The 22,692-nt window shown below is 41.6% G+C and overlaps 1 protein-coding gene across 2 annotated transcripts in view; it reads left to right on the forward strand.

Annotated features, from left to right (window-relative positions):
- The window catches only part of MACROD2 (mono-ADP ribosylhydrolase 2), an 840,242-nt gene that overhangs the window by 725,050 nt on the left and 92,500 nt on the right, over nucleotides 1-22,692 (forward strand). For both annotated transcript variants that reach the window (XM_065739549.1, XM_065739548.1), the window contains exon 9: nucleotides 20,867-20,948. In XM_065739549.1, coding sequence (XP_065595621.1) covers nucleotides 20,867-20,948 — 82 coding nt within the window. The remainder of the gene's footprint in view (nucleotides 1-20,866; nucleotides 20,949-22,692) is intronic.

Here is a 22,692-nt window from a genome sequence, read left to right on the forward strand (position 1 = left end):
TCTCGTTAGCATATAGGTAAGAATGCTTCCCTCTCATCTCTGCATCCTGGGGGCTGATTTTTGTAAACACATTTCTGCCATGAGATTCAAATGCCTTCTCTTCTCCCACTGAAATTCATTATAGCATATTTTCAGTGAAATACTCAGCATAGCATACATTTGGGGTTTTTTATCAGTAGATAGTGTTATTAGTCCCCATCTTCAGGATCAGAGCAGGCAATTAGAGAGTGCGCAGGTAACAAATCTTTAAATATCCTTTGTTGGATGAAGGCTTTTCTTACTTATTCTTACAGACATTCCTGCTGTACCAAATGATGACAGGCTTGGCAGACTTGGACAGTAAACAAATTTGACGTGCAGAGGGAGACTGCCCTGGGTATTGGTTCTTTTGTTCCTGTTTGCAAATCTGGCAGCAGTAATGTTTTTAGGGATGGTCAAAAATTGGTCCTATGATTTTGAACTCAAGTATACCTTTAGAAAAGATGTTGGTGGTGAGGGGAGAGCAGCCTTGCCTGCACCCTGCAGCGTTTGAGTTTCATATTATGACTCATTATCGGCATTACGGCCCAGTGTCTGCATCCTCAAACTGTCAGGCTCAGCCTTTATGATCCATATGATGACCAGGATTTCCTGGAATATATAACCTTCCTTTACCTATACAGATGACCATGGTTCAATGGGGGAACGTGGAGAGTTTTTCTCTGCCTGATTTGGTTTTACGGACTAAAATCTGTGATGGAATCTGGTTCGTGACTGCCACCAAAATCCCCAGGAGCTTAGGAAAACTGTTCTGCACCACTGAGCCTGCAGTGTGCTTACTCATGGCAGCGTGTGTGTTTCAGTAGGACAGGTGCCTCTGCAATGAAATTCCTCATTAGAGCCTGCAGAGCTTTTTCCCCTGTTACACTCTAGTTGGGCAACTTATCAAAATCTTTTTCCCACTTACTTTGTTCTTGCGGTGAGTTTTAACAGGACTGTCAGCAGTAAAAGCAGGATTTTTCTTTATTCTGTACTGAACCTTCCAAAGGGAAGTTTGCAGGCCCTTTACAAGTGAATGTGAAAATACTTTTGGCCTCTCAGCCCTATGTATGCATGTTATCACCATTACAGGAGTATATACACAGAAAAAATATGTTGGGTTATTTTAACATGTTTTCAGTACAGTTCAGTTATGGGTGACTTCATGTCAAATGTCGCAGGCTTGTTCACATGCAAAATATTTTCAACCATCTGAAAAACTTCAGTGGAGTGCTCTAAGCTGCTTTTTAAGAGACAGCAACGTGGTGGAGAGAGGAGCTGATGGGCCCTGCACCACCACCAGCTGATATTACAGGGAATGAGGTGGAGAAAAGTTGAGAGGTCTGTATGCTTGCTTGTCTCTGGGCTGAACAGCCAGAGGCATCGTAGCCCCTCTGGTTTCTTCACAGCCCTGGTGCTAATACAAAAGCACATCAGGGCCTGCCATTCCCCCAGGAGCAGCTTTGCCTCATCTCTTTGCCTTCTACCTGAGATTTTATTTTAAATTACCAAGGGCATCTCAGAGCCCCTGCTGAGCATCCCAGGGAAGAGCAGGAGTGGAAAATGTTGTGAAGACAGCTTTCCGGGGCAGGCAGCAGAAGTGCTGGGAAAGCTGCTGGTCAGCTGCAGGAGGTTAATGGGGCCGTGGTGGAGAACTCACAGATAAATCTGTTTGTAGGGCAAGCCAGGTGGAACTGGCCAGCCTCACACACAGCCACAGAAGCACCCTGCTCTTAGAAAAACCTCCAGTGGAAGATGGCTTTTGGGGGTAAAATGAGTTATTAGCAGTAGTTGAGACGATAAAAACTGTAATAGAGTGAAGAAATTGTGGAGTGTGAGGCAGCGTGTGTCAGTGAGTATGAGACACACCAGCACAGGGAAGCAGCTTTGACACAGAGTTTGCATGCAGCAAGCAGCAGAACATACAACAAAATCAAGGCAAAACAGCTTCTTATAGTCAGTGTTATTTAATATGTAAACGTATTCACAGATCCAAAAATATTTAGATTTTATTTTAAGTCGATACTTTAAAAATAGGCTGAACGAAGTAAGGAGAAGGTAGTGCCAGCATAGTTATGCACACATGCTCATTCTGGAAGTGTATATTTTCTCCACAGCACACATCAGAGGCTCAGGGTTAATGCAGCACCTTGACCAGACAGCCATACCTTCAGCACTGCCCTGGTTCTGCTTCCTTTCCCCTCAGCTTCTTGAAGCCCATACAAGGTCATGCTCACAGTGTCACTTGACAGTGGCTTCTGACAATGGTGTTTTAGTGGAAGTGTATATATTTAATTTAAGTGAATACTGCAAAGTTATTAAGATTATTTTACGAACGCTCCTCTGCTAAGTGACACAGAAGGGAGGAGGAAATCTAACACAAAAGTGTCCGTGTCTGAAAATTAGACAGAATGATTTAGCCCATTAGCTTGTTAACCAGATGCTCCTGGCACTTAGCCTTATTTTCTAAACTCAGATGATGCCTAATATTTACTCACAGGTAATGAGGTAATGTTAGATTTAGAGGATACCTAATTCTTTCTTGGACTTCTTCCATTTTCCGGCTTTGGCAGTCTAACAGCTTGTCAAAAAGAGACATCTGGAACGTATGATTGCTATTGGAGATGGCTGGAAATGTCTGTTACAGCTTCTTGGGAGAGGAAGATAGGGGGATTTCATCTCATCTGAAATCTGTGGAGAGTATCTTACCTTCTTGATTACAGCGCAAGGCTTTGGGAAAGGCAGCCTCATTCCCCCATCCCTGTTATGCCCTTGCTTTTGGAGCAGAAACAGTCAGTGGTTTTTGGTCTGAGGAATTATAGCTTTGGACTGTGGGGACAGGTATAAACTTTCATAGATGGAGAAGTCACTTTACAACAAGATATCAGTTCTCTTTTATGTTTTCCTTTCTTTTTGCATCTGAGCATCTTGGAAAGTTTTCTGTTTCTCAGACTGTAGTCTGGCCTAAGCTCATCCCTCTTTATTTTGACACTTATAAAATACAACTTATTCAGCACAACATCATAGCTGTTCCTTTCATCAGTCTAGCCCCGATTCTGGCACGCTGTGCTGTGTTTCCAAAAATACAGCTCAGTTCTTCTCCCCTCGTGTGCACCGATTAGGCCTTTCCTTTGTATTTTATCTGAGCCCTGTAAACACAGACACTGCAGGAGCCCCTTTAATAAATTAGCTGTTAGCACATGCAAAACATTTAAACGATAGGGTGTTTTTCTGCAATGAGAGACGGGTTTTCATCAGATCAGAAGTTGTTCTTGTCGTGCTATGAGTTACAGCTCAGGAAACTGCCACCAGTGTTATTAGCAGCAGCTGTGCAGGCATGCCCAGGGAACGCCTTGGTGCCAAGGTTGATTGTTAACCCTCATGCTGCCCTTGTTTTCCTAATTGGTCACCCAAATGACTGCAAGAGAAATCCATACATAGGCACCATACAGAGAGTTAAACTGTTTTCTGTTCTAACAGAGATCTCAATGCTAAAACTGCACGCAATCAAGAGGATTATTTTAGGGCGACTGCTCTTGGTACTCAGCATCAGATTCAGAGCTAATAGGTCAGCCGGATAGCCTGCATTGGTTTTTATTTGCTTCCCTAGACTGGAGACTTTGCAGAGCAGCTGTAAGCAGCATGCCTGTTGCATTTGATTTGATGTAGATGTTGGAAATGGATTCCTGTAGGATTAGAGGTGCAATCACAGTGCCTGACTCTTGAGACTCTTCTGAATAACAAGTCCTCGTATTGATTTCCCTTTATGGTGAGAAGTGAGGTGATCAGGGGAGATGGATATAGATAAGCACGCTCCGACTTAGACAAGAGCTGTTTTGGGTCTGCTGAAAATCCCATCACTGGGGAAGAGAAAATCCCCTGTTGCTTTCGAAGCTATTAATCTGTTTGTGATTACTTTAATAAAAATTCCTCCGCTGTTCTTATAAGACTGCCTTCTACAGAGTTAACCATTCAATTACCTCCTGGTATTTGCTAGCTATTTTTGTTGCTGAGTTCCCTCTTATTTATTTAACCAATCTGCCATCAAAGATTAAGTGATGCATTTAGATACTGGCCACAGGTAATTTCTTGAACAGGAGAGTCACCAGTGAATTTCCTGTTTTAAGCCTGGGATGGCCACTCCCTTGAAAGACTGTAAGGAAAGCAGTGTCACATTATAGCAAACCTCACCAGTTTCAGAGGTAATCATGTGAATTCTAAGCAGACAGGAGTTCTAGGCAGACAGGAGCAAAAGTCAAGCAAAGACCACAACTATTTCTTTGTAGAAGATCCAGCTGTGTGTTAGGTATAATATGCCTAGGAGTGGTCGCCTCCATAAATGGAAAACAGAAGGGGAAATGCTGTGTGCCTGCCTAACCTCTAGTCATGCTAATGAGAAAATCCTTGGCCTGCGTTCTGTCGGTGTTGGTGTTTTTCTTGGAAGGCACGCTGGCCATCTCACTTGGTATATAACATACAGTGTCTGCCCAGATCTGGTTTATGAAGTGTTCTGTGTATATCTACTCTTGGAGAATTGGCATTGTCTGTTGGGCTTTTGTAGCATGTGCCTTTAAAAACAACCCTTCTCCCCACCCCTACTCAAAAAAACCCCACAGAAGAGCAGAGACCCAAGCATTTTCCCAACACATCAGCACTGGTAATTCAATACCACCACACCATTCCATTGCTGCTGAATAGACAGAATAAGTAGAAAGGACCCCACAGCTTGAAAGCTGATGCTATTTTGGTCTCTAACAAAAGTCTTTGCATTGGGGAAAAAAAAGAGATATTTGTTAAACTACTTAAGGAGTTAATTTTCAGACACTGAATGTGAAGTTGACATTAAAAAAGAAAAAATAATAATGTTAGAACATGTGTGGCAAGACTTTTTTGTTCTGTCGGGAAATTAAAACAATAGTTTGTGGATGCAGATGCAGATTTGGTGTATAGGAAGAATGCAGCCCAAGGGGCAGATCCTCCGCCCTGCAAGTTAGCAGGGATCTTCCAACATAATGTGAGGTTCTGCCCTTTCCTGTTTGTAGGCTTATGTGGACAGAATCTGGGTTTTTCAGCTATTTTTTATTATTGATTTCCCCAAATTAGAAGTCTCTTTCTAATAGAGAGGGGGCTTAAAAGCAATCAATGGTGTTTATCTTTGGAGACAGCAGTTCAGGCTGCAGGGGAGGGTGGTGCAAGTCGCCCTTTCTCTTCTTACCAATTGTTTCAGAGTAGCAATGCACAACAGCTCCAGGTTTTTAACGTTGGAAATTCCTTAGCTGTACCCTCACCCAAATGTGTTAAAAATCATTTGAAAGTGTTAATCGGGCATTTCTGATTATATTCAATTCCCTCCCCCCCCACCCCCCCATCCAACCCCACTCTTATATACTGCTTGCAAATCACTACAACTTAACTATGTGATTTGTATTGGAAAGATTGGTTTTTTGGTTCATTTCACTTTATTATCTTTCAGCAGAGCTGTGACATCCACTTAGATGTCTTTACTGCAATTGTTTCTTGATGAGATCAGATTGCCCACTGCAGCTATGTCACAAAAACAGCGAAATAAAATTCAAGCCACCCTATTTTTGATGAGTTGCTGGAGCCTGGCTTCACAGGGAAAAGAAAAAGGGGAAAAAAAAACCACAACACAACAGTGCATAAAAGAATGATTAAAAGCAAAACAAAAGAAAAACATTTGGCGAACAAAATTGCTCTGAATTTGGTCAGATTGAACCTTTTAAATAAACATGTGATACATAAAAATGTGAATTAAAAAGGGAAGGAAATGGCTCTGAACATTACAACGGGGTAAAAAGAAATAGAAGTTTGTGAAACTCATAATTCATGTGCTCGTCTCTTTCAATGGGGAGCACATTTTCAGTTCTCCTGGTTGAAAATATTTTTAATAGCTTCTTTCTGTTGGCAGAACGTGTTTAGTAGCAGGCTTTAAAACCTGTCCGTGGCAATGTTTATTGTAAAGTGAGCATTTCCCTTTTGAGTTGTGCTGATATTAACTGGAGGAATCCCTCCTGTAGCACTTTGCCACTCACCACCTCCCAGTTGTGGACTTTCAAATCAAGCAACACATAGCCACAGGAGTTTGCAACAGGCAATGTTACTGAAGGTAAACATGTTAGGTCAGGCTGAAACTACATGCAAAGTCCCACAGAAGGCTGTCAAGGTGAAAGGCAATGTTCTTTTCATGTTTTCAGACAGATTTTTTGAGTGTGAGCTGCCTTGAGAGCACTGCTGTGGTATATCCTGCACAGCAGCGGTCTTAGCTGCCATACAGGCTCTGGTGGAGGATCTCTGCAGGGAAATGAAGCCTAGAAATACAGATCTGAGTTGCAGCAAGTCCTGGGAAGCGTAGTAAGGAAAAGCACAGCAGAAGAAAACTCATTCATAGAGCTGTTCCTTCTGCTGCTTCCTCAAACCCTCAATGCTTTGCTTGGATGTTTCAGTGGAAAACAACATGCTTCACAAAAATGCTGTCTTCCCCTTTCAGCGTGGTAGAGGAAAAGAATTTATATCTGTGCAGAGTGACCATTTATAGATGGGTAATAGCAGGGCTGAGCCTAACCCACTGCGTCCACATCGGCAGAAGTGTGTGAGGACCATCGCAGAAAGCTGACTCAAATCCTCCTGTTGTAATCAAAATTTGAGTCCAATGGCATTTGGTGTGATCAGACAGGAGCTGGAGTACCCTTACAAATAACAGCATGGTGATTCAGCTAGGTCATGGGCCTGTGTTTTGGTGGCTCTTTCATTTTCCCGTGCATCTAAAGAATATTGCAGTCTGTGTTGTTGCCAACTCAGTGTTTTCCTCAAAGCCTGAGTTTTGGAACCACACGAGATATAGGTTTTATTTAGTTATTTAAGTGTTGTGTATCCCTGTGTTCTTTTGGTCTTTGTATTTGAAAAGCATGTGTGAAAACGTGACCTGAGTTCCTAAAATGTGAAGGGGACAAGGCAAGCAATAACTAAACGTTGCAGTAGTCCCATAGAAGCTCTACCATCCATCACTGCAGCAGCATCTTTTTTTGCGGGGCAAGGAGCTGGCTTCTGAGAAACTGCCATCAGTTTCATCAGTTTCACTACATTCTGTGCTGTAATCTGAAAATAATGGAGGTCTTCCCCCCCCTAAGAAGAGATCATCCTGCCATGGATCAAGAGGCACTTCAAACTATCATATCACATTACTTGAAAAGTGGCATTGGTAGAAATGTCACATTTGAAATGTTATACTTAACGTGACTTCCATTATATGCGTTATAAATAAAAACATTTTAGAAGATTGTGATTTAACTGCATCGAGTCATTCTACTTTGAAGCTTGGCATAAAAATCATAACCCTGCAGCTAATATTTTTATAACATAAAATACGTGAGGAAATGGATTTGGTTCTTTAGAGATTCTGACATCTTCACGTTATCACTCAGCACGTTAAGACCTAGAGGAGTGAAATTTGTTGGTGAGTCACCAGATACCGGAACGTGGTGGGTGTTGTGCGATCCGCAGCAGGTAATAATTTTGTTTGGATAACCATGAATAATGCAAACGTAGGAAAGTGCCATGTGGATTGTAACACAGGGAACCACGGAATGTTAAAATCTCAAGTTAAATTATCCAGAGGAATCAGTTTTGTAGAGACTCAGCTTGCGGGAGGGGTGAGTGCTGATGGGACTGAGTAGTGCCACTCGTGTCTGAAGGCATTACGGTTGGGCCCTGGTTTGGTTTAATGGGGGAGAGCTCCACAAATTACCCTGATTGTACCATGCACTACAGCCTGAACGTGGAGATCAAGTGCACGAAAGTGATGTGCTGGGTGAGAAATGTGTGTTGTACCTCTCTGTAGCCCCATTGCAGCTCACTGGGATGCATCATCTTGTACCCTATGCTTTTTCTGTCTGGCTAAACGGAGATGAAGATGTTGCTTCAGGAGCACAGGAGGCTTGGGTGCTCCTACAGAGCTGGGCAGAATTAGGAGCAGATGCTGTGCAACCCTGGGCTCTGAATGGAGCCCAGCAGCACTTGGCATCCAGCCGGGCTCTGCTCTCCCTGGGGAGCTGTGCTGCGAGCAGTCTCACCGTGTTTACCTTCTGCATAGGGGTTGCAGCCTAGCTGCCCCAGAGTGGTTTGTAAATTTAAGCTGTAAACACTGTAAACTGTTTCATCTGTTTAGAGTTGCTTGGTTCAAATATCCTTTCATTCTTCTTTCTGTTTTTTTCTTTTTTTTTTTTTTCTTCTTAAATCTCTAAATTAGTTTCTCTGCGTCAAGTGAAGAATATAGGTCCAAGCTTTACAAACTGATGTCAGCCACATCGGATATTTCCCACTGTTGTGTTTCTTTATGCACTGGTTAAAGAATCTCTAACGGTGGGGACTAAATATACTTATCATCTGTTGGAGGTAGAGCAGGGCAGTTGTTCACAGGAGACGGGTGTGGTGCATTACAGAGCAGGTTATTTACTTTCAAACTCTTTAAATATGAACATCCGGATGGACTCAGAGCAAGAAAAAATCTTGGCTGGGTTAATCCCACACAGACTAATTTATATTACGGATAGACATATGTTTAAACAAATACAAGACATGCATAAAATATCTCCTGATTTGGGAGTTGCAGCAATGATGGAGCATATCACCACCAGGTCAGCCAGGAAGCCCAAACCTCTGGAAGCCTGGGGCCAATCCAACTGCAGGTGGTAATCAGGCCAGCTGTAAGTCATCATTGTTCTTGCTAAGTAATCAGAACAGGAGAATGATGAATTTCTGTTGGTTTCTGTTTTGTTTTGTTTTGTTTTTTAACTTAAATTTCCCCCATGAATGTGATTGTAGAGAAGCAATTTTGTGCAAGGATGGGATAGCCAAGTGTATTTTTTAGGGCTGTTGTTACAGATGTGCTTGTAGGTATGAAATGTATCCTTGCAAAAGCTGTCTTTTCTTTTTTGCAAGGGAACAACTCCCATTCATAGAGGTCTTCTCAGTCACAAAGGATCGGGAAAAGAAAAGCCTAGACAAGGGTGGGCAGGGTGAGGAATCGTGTAAAGGGGATAGACAGTGATGACTCCATTCAGTTCTTCTGTTAATTCTCTTCACTAAGAGACCACAGTATAACCCGTGAAGGAGAAACAGCCATAGGTCCCACAGGTGAAAGGGAATCACCGTCCTTTGTTACATCCATTCAGTTTGATTAACTGGAATTGGTTCTGTCCAGGCTAGTTTTAAATCACTGTTCTCAAATCTTTTGGACAAATGAGGAGAATACAATAAACTGCTTGCTGCCTTGCTTGTAGAAAGTTAATCACAAATCTCTGAAGGCACCTTACACCTACGTGGTGAAGATCTCAATAATGAATGTGTTGCAAAAAAACAACTCCAGCAGGAACCCAAACAGGACCATTTACAGATGCTTTGCTGAACAGAAGTGCCAGATCCTAGGTTAGGTTTTGGCTCTGGACCAAAAATACTTTCCACAAGAGGTGATTATTATGTATGATTCATACAGTGAGTCCACACAAGTAAAAATAATACTGCTTAGCTCTTAGTATTCCAAATGCTTTTACATTTTCAAAGTGCTGTGCAAACATTAGTTAATTAATGACATAAAGTAAGTTACATTTTTGTGCTTTTAGCGTTGACATTTTGACAATAAATGGTTTTGGAGACTTTGTATGCATCAGTGCGTTTGAGCAGCTCATATAAATGGTGCTAATGTTCTCAATTGTATTTGAGCAAAGTCTTAGTAATTTAGATACTTTTTATTTTATGTTGAACAGATACATAGAGGAAAGGTTATCTGTAGATAGCAATGTACCGTCAGTAAGGTATTTTCTCATCCTTTCTAATAAAATGTAAATATGTGCTTAACTCGCCTCGGTGGCTTGTATGCTATGATCCACCACGGGAATTAAAGCATTGGTAAAAGTCAGAAACCATTAAAAGCCATCATTAGCATTCCATCTGCAGAAACAGAACTCTGCCTAGAAGATGGATATTGTGGAACTGGTGTACCCAAGGTTAGTTGAGACTTGGTAAAGTATTAGAGCATCTGCTGGCTATTTTCCGAGAACTCTTGTCCTATTAGCATCTATTAAAATCATTTGAAAACTGATCCTTAAGAGATGGATCTCTTTCTTTTTTCCCTTCCCAGTCCTAGTGAAAAATGCTGGCATGCAGTTGACATTTATATCCCAGTGCATTTTTTTCTAAACAAACCATATTAAAGTTGCAATATCCTCTATGGATGACATTCATCAGCTGTATCAAGCTTGCGTAATGACCCTTCACATGAGGACTCCTCGGCTGAATTGCAGTCCGAGCTCACGTGCCAAATCTGTGACCACATCTACTCTCAAGCATAGGTATTCTTTACTGGTCCCGGACTCTCAGAGGTGCAAATCTCCCAAAAACCATCTCTGAAGTGCAGCCATTCCCTGAGCTGACCCAGCCCTCTATTGAAAGAAGTAGTATTTTGCATCAAATTTTCTTGTCCCATCGCTTGTTCTCCCTCCTGAGCAGCAAGTAACATTGCAGAGGCTGTATGCAAATCAAACTGGCTCCTGATTTAGTTTACTCTTTCAGGATGCTGAGGTTCAGCAGTTGCTCCAGTCACTCTTATTTAACAAACATGTCATTTTGTCACACATACCAAAGAGTCTCAGCCATGAATAAGGCGTAATTATAAGAAGCAACTTTCTACAAGAAAGAGGAAAACTCCTGTGAAGGAAGGAGGTAAATAGGTTTTAGAAAAATCATATTTCCTTTACCTGGCACCTACGTGACGCTTGCTAAGCAAACGGTCCTGGGTTGATCTTCTAGAAGGAGATGCTGGAGTGAGCATCCTGGGAGCAGAAGTGTTTTTTTCTTGTAGTAGTGGAAATTTGATAGCTTCCTCTTCTGCCTGGTTCTGTCTCTTTGTGATGGTAATAAAGATTATCCCTAGCATTAGAATGAGACAGATACGGTGTATGAGGAAATCAGCCTTTGTCCTTTTGAAATAGTCTTTAAGGGATTGCATTAATGACTTTAATTGATCTATAAATGACAGATAAATTAATTGTAAAACATTTCCTTCAAGGAGTGAGATAAAGTCGTGTTTATATAAATGAGATCCAGTCCAGGTTTCAGTATGAGTGATGGGTTCAGAGCTGTATCAAGTTCTATTCTGAGGCTTATATTCTTTGGAAAGCAATTTTTTATTTTTTTTTTTAAGAACAGGTCCTTTTTATGTACAGCAAATTTTTAGAATAAGAGTTTTGCAGACTCTAATATATATGTCATTCTTTTGTAGCCTTGATAGCAGGTATGTTATGCCTTCACTTTGCTCCTACAGCTGGAGTTTGAATTGCCTTAATGGGGAATAATTATTAAGTCCTCACACCAGGGTTATGTCTGCCTACATTTTTCATCAAATGAAGCATAGAAATGGAGAGGAGAGCTCAAAATATGTTGGGAGTTATTGCAGTGGTAGAACTGTTAATACAGAATAACTGAAGATCCTCCTGCTGTAAAAGTTCAGTTTTTGTGACACTCGCTGCATTTGTGAAAACTTAACCATAGATGAACAAATTTGGTGTTTGTTGTCTTCCTACCAAGGCCTAGTTGCACTGATCCAGAACCCATTTGAAGTCAGTGGCTTTTACTTAAGAACTATCTGATGTGAGTGTTCCTGTAGGATGGAGGTGTGCCAACAAAGATGCAATAACAGGCAGAAGGAATACTCACTGTGAGCTACCACTGGGAATTGCTCTCAGTTGCATTAGTTCTGAGGGACTTCTAAATGAAATTGTGTGTTTTGCAAAGGCAAAACTTCCCAGCTTCTCTAGGAGTTGGTGTGATTGTGTACATAGGAGTCATCTGGCCTCTTTCAATGAAAATATGTATGCTGAAATTTAAAACATTGATAAGCCAGGTTTTTTTTTTTTTTTCTCTTTCTGTTTTGAAGCGTGTGAAATGCCCAAAGTGACAGCGGTCACCAGTTGTAAAATACCCTAACCGTGAGGCTAGGCAAAGCCTTTGCTCAACCTTGATGAGAAAATTGTTGCTGAGTATATCATGACTGAGAATTTACTCTGCCTGTAACCACACACTTAAAAGTTATTTAAGCCATCAGCTGCTGCTTCTCCTGCTCTTTTTCTGCAGCTCAAACATTTCTTGTGCATCTTTAGGATGCTGCTGAGGGCTTCTCAGCTGTTTGCATCCCGGCCATGAGATGCCAGCACATTGCTGTCTGCAGCAGGAGGAGACACCCATGCCTGCTGTGCAGGGACCTGGTGACTACTTCTCCTGGGGAAGTACTTAGAAGTTGCTGCCACCCCTTGGAGCAGCTCTCTTGGCTGGTCTACAGCCTAAGACAGCTCTGCCTCCTCCTGGGGCTGCTTGTAGCATCCAAACCTAAATTACTTGTATCATGTGAAAGGTAGGAAGGACCATCCTGGTCTCCCTGCTTAGTGTAGATCATAGAATCCTTAGATCGGAAGCTTTTGATACAAAGTCAGAGACGTTTTTAGATTTCAGGATCTTGCAGCAGCCTCAAATATCATGATGAGGAGAAGATTACATCTCTGTTTTCAAGTATGTATGCTTTCTGCAGTGGTAGGCTCAGAGCAAGCAGTGCCAGTTCTCCTGACCCTGGGAAGGTGTAGAGGTCACATTGGTGGGTATTACTCAACATTATGACACAACTGGTAAGAAACATCAAGAATACAGTAATTTTTCTCAGTCTTGGGAGTTAGCTTTTGATGATAGCATAACATAGCATCTTCTGGGAATGGGCCCACAACAGGTTAGATGCCCAAGCAGAATTCAGGATCTCATAATTGTTGGCAACTTGGGAATTTATAAGCCCAAATCATATTAAAGAGATTGTGGGGAAAAAAAAATGTTATAAGGTAAAATATGGTGCAGAAAGTTGACCTTTGGGATTACAGCACCCTGCTTGATTGTACGCCTCAATACAGTCATATTCTTTGGTGAGCCACAACGAGGATATAATGATTACTTAATGTAAGCTGATGATTTATCTCCTCAAAAATGCATGGTAGTTGTAAAACTGTCTATCAGATATTTTCAGAGTACTATCCTTCACAAGCCCTTATTTAACACAGTTATATTTACATGCATACCCCCTCTTCCCATTTGCCATTTGTCACTGAGATAGCAAATTACATTCATCAGAATCCATTCATTCCCCCAGTTTCGCTGAATACAGGATTATCTTGGCTGTGTCAGCTGCCCTGTGACTGGTAACTGTGAAAAATGGAGGTCGCTTTCAGATATTCCAAACATGTAGCTTCAAAGGACAGTAGGTATTAAGCTAGAAAAGATTAATGGTTTTTATGTCATCGTGTTTGTGTGGCATAAATGTGAATCGTACAGGTTGATGGATACCTTGGTAAAAACAAATGCATTTTTAAAGTACTCTCTTGCCCTTTCTCTGACAAGTTTTAGTGACCATCAAAGGAAACATACTCAGATGTTGCCTTAAATCCTAGATGGATTTTGCAGGCTTTTTCACCCCTAGGAAACCAAAAGACTTCAGTTATCAGCCAAAAAATGAACATGCAGCCTCTTAACTACTGGTTAGTTTCTTGTCTATCTGTGTTTACTTTAGTGCTAGAGAAGTGTTATGTCTTGTTTGTCATGCCGTCATATGATGCATGGATGCATACGATTTTGTTGCTAGATACTTCAAAATTCCTCATAAATTGTTGTCATAATTTCCTATTTTAAATCTGAATTGCTTCTCTAGGATAGCCCTACTTGTGTGGCAGATGCTCTTGACACACAGAGAAGGAATAGGGAATGGCCAAGTCCAAAAGAAGAAAGCCCTGTCTGTCCTTTGATAACACATTGTGTTAAGATGTGGAAAGCAAAGACTGGGTTATCTCGGAGAGAATAAGTAACCTTTAAAAACCAACCAACATACTAGGGAAAATAGTTACCGTTATTGTTTCTCAGAATAAATGGGTACATTGAAAGGATGTGCCAGAGGAAAACTGACAGGAGTGCAGTGAAGCTTGTAACCTTGGCTCGTGACCACTGAGAGTTTTTTTCTTATTGCATCTTTACTTCAGAGAGAACAGTAGCAAAAAAATCCTGGGGTTAAGGTCCAGCTCTACTGCTTGTTCTCTGTGGGCATCTGCAATGTCCACCTGTTGGCAAAACTCTATGAACTGTCACAAGACTTAACTTTGGTTGAGACTGTGAGTAAAAGTGCTTTTCCACTAGCAAGGGAAAGGGCTTTTAATAAAGGGCTTTTAATGTGCTTCAGCTGCGTGGAGGTAGGGTTATGCCTTAGTGATAACTGTAGTGATGTCTGACACCCATGAGATACAGGGAGTGATTTCCCGTCATCTGTTGGGTATGAACAGAGCAGTACAAACAGCAGACAGGGAGAGGTGTTCTGATCATGTTTTAAATTTATCCTGGGTTTCATTGCTCATTCTGTTTCCACTGTGTTTTGTTTTAGAGGGAGGGGTTGTTGCAAAGCCTTATCTAAAATTCCTTTGGGATGTTGTTTGCATTAATATTTTAAACTTGTAATAAATTTCTGATGGTGGTTTCTGTGTTGTTTTGTTTTGTTTTAATTGCCTTTGGACTTTTAATTATCTTTCAGCCCAAGCAAATTATGATTTCACTCATGAGTAGGATATTAAAGCACTAATCATAATTTTATGCTTTTTAACTTCATGAAGACCACCATAGAAACCATTCCTCTCTATTTGTGATAAACATAAATCATTTTATAATTTATAATGTTTTGTATTTTTTTCTTTCAATGGCTGCCTAAGTAATACAGTGGTTTAAGAGCTGCTTCTTTAGAGCATAGTCCTCAGTGAGTATTGGCTCTTGATGTGAAATCACAATGCTTCATCAATGTCCACTTTCAGGAGGCTTGCAATAATGTAGATATTAAACCAGATTTTTGCTTTGGATTCAAAGAATTTTAAAGCTTAAGTCCATGAAAATCAAAGAGCTTTGTCCTGAGAGGGTGCGTTTTTCTCCTCCCCTCCACCAGCAGGAGTGATCTGGAGGGTGTCTGCCTGAAGCTGGCCTCATTTGCAAATTCAAGTTAAGGGGACTGTGTTTTGGCTCAGGTCTGCAGTGGATCTGAAGCTGGAGCAGGTGTAAAGATCTTAAGGCGAGATTCATTTCTTTGTGAACATCATCACACAGTTCATTGGCTGTCAAATTTGCCGTATCACTAGTCTGACACCTCTGCCTTGCTTAGATCTTCTTATGAGGATGGAAGTGGTGCCAAAGCTTTGTATTTGCTATAAATACTAAACTAAAATTCTTTTTGAGAGTAATTCTGCAATTATAGACCATGATGTCATGCTGAAAGGAGCAGACAGTCAGCTAGGCTCCACGCTTTAATGGTTTCTGTGAAATTAGTAATAATACTTGGAGGCTAAATTTTAATTTACAGCACTATGAAATGAGTAGGTTTTATAAGGCTTGAAGCATTCACCTTTGGAAGAGGTGTGTGAAATCTTCTGGCTTTGACTGTGGCTCATTTCCAAGTGGGATGAAATCCTCTTTGCTCTTTCTTTCCAGTCAAGCTGCCTGCTCTCTGAACAGCTGGACAGATGTGCATGGGGTTCAGGAAAGGCAGTGCCTCTGGTGGGGGAGGGAGATGGCAGCTGCCTGAGTTACTTACAGAGCTGGCGTTTCCATCTGTTAGTTGGTTGCAATAGGATTACTGAAGGATCAAATCAGGCAGGGGTTAGGCTGAAGGGGGACAATAGCCATCAAGAGTATCATGTACCAGTGCTTGAAGAGAGCAGAAACAGATGGTGGACTCTTTGAAGTGTGTGCAGAGGGAACGTGACGCGTCAGCTTGGCACTGGGCAGGGAGCAGTCCTGATGGAAAACAATGGAACAGAAGTGGAAAATGGGATCCCTGACAATGAGCAGGAGAGTTGGGCCTTCCGAATGGCTGACTGAGCTCCTGCTGTGGCAATGGGAGAGATTTTACTCAGCATGCACTCAGGTGGGGCACTCATAACCTAACTCCGTGATACGTTAAAAATCTTTTCCTTCTTTTTCTTTGTTTCTCAGCATTGAGGTTTTGATTCTGTGAGAGTGTGTCTTGAAAAAATGGGCTGATGTGGCCTTGTTCTCACAGTCTCCATATGAGAAGTCTTGTTGGGCAGTGAAAACCACCAAGGCTTCCCAAGCAGTCATGCTCTGAGCAGAGGCAAAATGTGGCATCTTGGCACAGTGAAGACTCAGGGCCTCTTCCTTACAGGCACTGTAGTACAGGAGACTTAATTGCTTCAGGCAGCTCTGAACTGTGACTGTTAGGGATGTGTTTGAGAAAGTATCTGAAGAGTTAGGATAATGAAATTTGAATATCAGAAGAATTTTAATTCTTAAGGAGGCAAATGTTGTTTCTGGCATTATGGGCTATAGGCGCTGATCCAAGCATGCTGAAGTCAATAAAAAGCCTCCGTTTGGCTCCGCTGCGTTTTGAATGAAGTCCACAGAATGTTTGATAAACTAAAAATGTTACAACAAGCTTCTGGTGTTAGCCATGCCCTAATGACAGTCGGTTCTGGTGGGATCAGATAACCATGCTTTGTAAAAGAGATTTGCTACAAGGAAGAGGCTCCCTCTTCATTTTCTTTGTTATTTGTTACTATTTTGATTTGGGAAACATTTTTACAAATTACAATTGTTTTTGTAACATGTATTTTCTGGTAAGATTTAAATTACGATGAAGCTTATTACTGTATATAATAAAAAGGACTCAGTGCCTGCTGGGTGAATGCCTTGGTACTGGGGACGTGCATGGATACTTGGAAGCACTGAAATGTCGTTGGTTTTATTTTCATTGAGAGTTATTTTATTAGGAAACAATGTGGCAATGACGTGGAAAACACTTGTTAGATGAAGTAGTGTAGAATAGCTCTTGATTGGTTTTCTGCTTCAGATCTGTGCCTGATGTATGGCTTGGCACCTGCACAGATATGCAGTTATGTGTATGGCTGCGTTTGGCAGGTCCTGTAGATCACACTTGGCAATACCTCTTTGTAGTGTGCAAGTGCAAAACTGAGTATTGCTGTCTCCTAAACGGACAGAGAAGTAAAGGCAGAGGAATCAGACTTAGCTTGGAAGGGGTGCATCCTGTGCCTGTTTAACCAAGCACACCCATATTGTTGCTCTGCTTGCATTCTGGAGGCAAGGCCATCGGGTCAGTGGTGTGCAGGAGGAGCAGAGCTACCCCTGGCAGCTTTTCCTGTGCCATAGTGGCAGTGCAGTCTGTGAGTCTGCTGCACTGCTCCTCCATGAGTGGTCTGGGAGGGAGCCAACCCAGGGTACATGAGACCACTTGCATGGCCCACCAGCACGTGTAAAGCTGACTCAGTGGTGAGTGCTCCCTAAGGCATTGGGCAGAACGAAGACAACAACAAAACAAAGAAAGAAAGAAAAAAAAACTTTGAACAAAGAGCAGAGGGAAGTGTTTTTTGTTTGTTTTTTTGTCTGAGCTTCTTTGTGTTAAAGCAGTGATGCTGTCAAGACCAGCATTGCTTCTATGCTTAGTGGGGGGGGGGGGGGGGGGGGTTGTTGATGAGATTTGGCTGTGTCCATGCAAAGTACTGGCATTAATGACTGAGTCGGGGCCCACCATGCTGCTGCAGAAACAGCCTGAGCCAAAAAGTTCGCTGGTCCCCATTCAGTGCTGCTAGCAAAACCTTTGCTGCTAGCAAAAGCAAAACATTTGCAAATAGATCCCAGTCAAAAGTAAATGCAGCCTGACAAGGAGTGCAGATCCCAAGGAAAGAAAAGAAAAAATGAAGAAGAAAATCAGTGTACTCACAGCCTTGGGCTGCAAAGCTGCCTACTAAGTGAATGGCTCATGCAATTTAACTCCCTTCTTCCTGTGGTATGATGCTCTTAATTTTGGGGTTCTTTGATCCCACTATTCATAGCTGTGAAGCGAGCAGAATTTGATCAGTCTCTGGCAGGAGCCAGTTGATTATAATACCGGCTTCCAAAAAGGAGCTGTCCATCAAAGATGAGTTTAATAGCTTCAGCTTGCAGCTCCTTTACACTTTCACTGCAGCTTAGTGGTGCTTGGTGAGCTGTGGAGGAGCCAGGCACCTACAAAAGGCCCCAGGGGCTCCTTGGGGGAGTCCCTCGGGGTCATCCCTTGGGGGCCCTGCCTGCCCTCTGCAGAGGGACTGCATCCTACTGCTCATCAGCTGCCATGTCCCAGCTACAACGGGAGAGCTCTCCTCTTTGAAGGAGTGCCTTTCATGAGCATCCCAAGAGGCCTGCTGAGCCTTTGTGAGCCAGCGGGCTATGGAGTTTCAGGTCCACTCGGATTAAACCTTTCCTTATTGCAGCTTATTGTAGCTGGAAGGGAAACAGTGAGGGCAAGGGTTACTTTCTGTACCTAATTTCCAAGTTATTTTAGCTGGGGATGTTAGATAAAATAGTCAGTGACTGGCAGAATGATAGAATATGGTTTAATTTCAGATTTACTATCTGCCAACACATGCCATTCAATCAGATAAACACAGGATTTCAGCTGTCATCACAATATCTTATGCATACTTAAAAATAGAGCGCTTTTTCTCACACCAAGAAGAAATCGAACAGGTTTATATGCAGGATGTATATAGTCAGGATGCTAGAAAATGTGAAATAGCATGCCGTTTCTGGAGAGATTCCTTAACTTTAAATTAAGGAATTATATTGGAAGTAGCAGAAATTCTCCTGATTGCAAAAGTTTTATCCTTGTCAACCACACAGCATAAATAAAAGTAAAGGGAACACCTTGAGAAGTTGAAATGTAGAAAAGAAGGGAAATGTCTGTAGTGTTTACAGCAGAGAACGTGAGATTGTACGGAGTGTCAGAACTCAGAACTTCTCTATGTGGGAGTGTGATTCCTCCTGTGGCTTATAAGTTCCCATCCTTGCTGCTTTGTCTGTCCTGGTGCACATATAACTCCTATGCTGTAAAGCTCGAGTGTCTGCTCTGCTGAGGAGGTGGGGATAGAAGACAGCAGTCTATGACTGCCCCAGCACGATCCTAAATCAGGTTTTACAAGAAGCACTCTCAGTTGGAAGCTTCAATCCTGGAAACACACAGCTTCACTAAAGTGGAAACATTTATGTGGGCAAAATATGGCTGTATAAACACCACTGATGCTTTGCTTTGTATTATAAATATGTGTATATGCAAATGGATGTGCTCTTTTGGCCCATGCCCGTCACCAATATTTTTGTTCTGTTTTGTTTTTCTATTTATTATTTTCTTTATTTTATCTGTTGTGAGGAGCAGCTGATGACACAGTCTAGAATTTTGTGAAGCTGCAGCCTAGATTGTTTACCAGGGCCGCACAGAGCAGTTTGTCATACAAACACATTTTCCAGCTCCCAGGCCTTCAGCAAGCTCCAAGCTCTGTCCTACTACTGCTTCTCCTCTCCTGCTCCCCAGGGTCTTTGTTTCTTAGCACCCACATAACTCACATCTTTGCTCTCATATATCCAGTTTATTTTGCTTTTTCAGCGTTTGAAGTTGCCTTTGGAAGATGTCCTTGTTACCAACCACCAGGACTTTCCAGAATAACTGATTATTGCCTGCTCTTGTTCCATTCTTGATTTTACTAGGCTGCTCCAAAATGAGCTCTAAAATGATGGTCTGAGCTGCTCCAGTGTAATGGTGTCTTTGAAGCCAAGACCTGTACTTGCTTCGAAGAGCAGCTCTAGCAAAAGGACAGCATTTTCAAGTGAAGATCGTGGAAAGAAGGCACATTTTGTGAGCGTCCATCCTGCAAGTTTCTCTGCTGGAGGGAGGCTGCTGCATTTGTAGCATGTAGCTCATGAGCAGCTCTGCCACAGCATGTCAGCTTATTGCCCATGGAAACATGAGGGCAGCAAAATGCCAGGCAAGGAACTGAATTCCCTATTGCTTGGACTTCATCCTTTTCTGATTATGCTCTTATGGCACTTCAGAGAAAAAAATCAATTATCAGATGGGTGAGTCCAGCAGCTCAGCCTTGCATGGGTCTTCTCTTCTTCTGCTTCTCTGTCCAGGACTTGTGCTGGGCTAGGCAAACAGATAAAACAAAGAAATAACTCAGCTTGAGTGAGTGCACTGTGGGTGTTTTTCAATCCTAAAGGCTTTGGAATTTTGTTCGGTTTTTAGTTTGTTTGCCTTTCTTAGGTCACTTTAAGAAAAGCCTTTCACACAGAGTGCCATCCTAATTTATTTGGAGCCATTAGCGAGTGTGTGGCGCGTGCACTGTGGGCTGTGGTTTCGTTGATATGCTCAGCCTCACTAAGAAGACGACCTTAAATGTTTTATTTACCCTGTGTGCTACCTGTCATCTAATCAGCTTTTGTTTTTGCTGCCTTTTGCTTGTATTATAGCAAGAATAAATGATTTCATGTAAATTAAAACCACATGAAACCTTTTAAAGCCATTTTAAAATACTAAATGGTTTTGCAAATAGGTTTGTCCAACAAGGATTGGAAAAAAAGCTCTTTGCTTACCCGTTTACTCTTTTGTATGCTTATTAGAAACCCCCCGTGTGACATTTTCATCAAACATTGCATCCTGGTACTCATCTAGAATGCCAAAAGTCATTTATACTATGCTCAAGAGTGGTTTGCATAAACAGGAGGCAGTTAACAAAGAATACAGTTTTGAACTGTGATTGCAAGTGTTATTTTATAAATTACAACACAGATGCACAATGAAATAAAAACATGCGTCCCTATGATGTTTTCTTGTTTTCCTGAAGCATAAAGCGGTGTTCGTATTAACTATTATTGCTGGTGTTTATTGTTGCAATCATTTCACTGTGAATAATTTTGTTTCTTACAGGTGGATCGTGTCATCTTCTGCGTCTTTTTGGAGGTTGACTACAAAATTTTCAAGAAGAAAATGGGTGACTTTTTCCCTATAGGTAGGTATGGTAATTGAATGCCATCTGACTTCAAAAAGCGATGCAGGAAACAGTCGGCTTCCTTTCTGCTTTCGCTGTCTCAGCCAAATATTAAAATGTGAACTTTCTTCAGAGATCAGCTGCACATAGAGGCTGTGATGCTGGAGAAACACAGTCATTTAAAACCCATGAACCAGTAAAACTGCTTGTGATACTGCTTTTGCAAAATCAAGGCCTGCTCTTCTATGCACAGTACTACTAGTTTCTTCAATCCTTACTGCAATCCGTATCTCCTTCTGGAAGTTGGTGTGTGGCACTGGTTCTCTTGACTGGAAGGAAGATGATTCAAAGTAATGTATATAGCTCCTAGTGTATATGGCTTTTCCATGCACACTGTGTATGCTTTACTCTTTCACTAGTGGTGCTGTTAGGGTTTCTCTGCATCTTAAAAGATACCACAGGGGTTAGAGCCCAAATGAGTCTGAATGGGAACTTTAAACCTGAGCTATCCCTGTGCAAGAATGAATTGGAGAAAGATGGCTCTCACCGGAGCGCTTGGGAAATGTTAGCCATTCATCTTAGGTTTCACAGAGGAGATTACTTTCTAGAATGCAAGAAAACCTGGTAGATAGTAAATTTGTTCACACCCCTCCTATTACTGTGATTTATATTTATCATACATCGTTAGAAATCTGACTTAGGGTAGTGGTTTTTTTTATCAACCCTGACTTCTCCCATTTTATTTTGTTTTCTCTGACATCAGTTCTGCTGTATGTGATAAGATGCAAATTTTAGTCCTTTTTTTTGGTCACCCATTTCTGAAATGGCAGTCACTTAAATACTCCCCACACTGACTGCCAGGTGGAATGAGCCTGTGAGTAATGGGAAGCTGAGCTTTGGTGTGTTGGGAGATTCTCAATTCGTTTTACAGACCATGTTGTTGTAGTAGCCACAGTGGATATTTTTCTGTTGACTTTTTTTGACTTCTACTGGTAGAATGGAAATTGTGAAGTTTCTGTCTTATCTCACTACAACTAACGTTTTCGTAGACAACTTTGTATTCTCCAGTTTGCATTATCAAAAAACCTAGAGACATACTGAACAATTCAGGTAGCATGGAGTAGTGTCAAACTGTGTAATAGTATTTTGGGCTGGAGCACAGTGAACATTCATTTCAGACTGCATTCACATCTAATCTGGGTAGCATATGATTTTTATCTTTTTGTCAAAGTACACACTGGACAAAATAGGAGCGCCCTATCTTCTGGTGCTGGCTCTGTGTCTGCCTTTTGGATTAAGGGAGAGTAAGCTACCATGGCAGTTTGTCAACAAGTTAGAGTTAATACCTTCATCGCTGAAGTCTTTGAAATTCCAGATGAAAGCCTTATGTTGTTACTACAAACATGAAGCCCACTTGGGTTTGAAAGCCTGAAAGATAATGAGATGCTTCAGGCACTGAAGCATGAACAACTGAAGTGGGAGAGAGATGGGAGATCTCTCTCCCATGAAATGGGAGATCCATGTCTTTTTTTTTGGGTTGTCAAAATACAGCATTGTTGAAGTCTTGAACGAAGAGGGTCTGTTGGGTTAGATGTCACAGTGTACAAGGACTTCTAATTGCATTACACTACATTGTGCAGGTGATTCGTTGTACCACATATCTGTAATTTTAAAAGCATGTCTATTTTCATGAATGTAAAGCTTTAACTATTTTATTTGTTATCAACCTAGAACTAGGAATTTATACATGATCATCATAAGGTGG

The sequence above is a fragment of the Cyrtonyx montezumae genome, unplaced genomic scaffold (assembly GCF_038088225.1).
Source record: "Cyrtonyx montezumae isolate F1298 unplaced genomic scaffold, pur_monq_1.0 scaffold_24, whole genome shotgun sequence".
In the NCBI taxonomy this organism is placed as follows: Eukaryota; Metazoa; Chordata; class Aves; order Galliformes; family Odontophoridae; genus Cyrtonyx; species Cyrtonyx montezumae.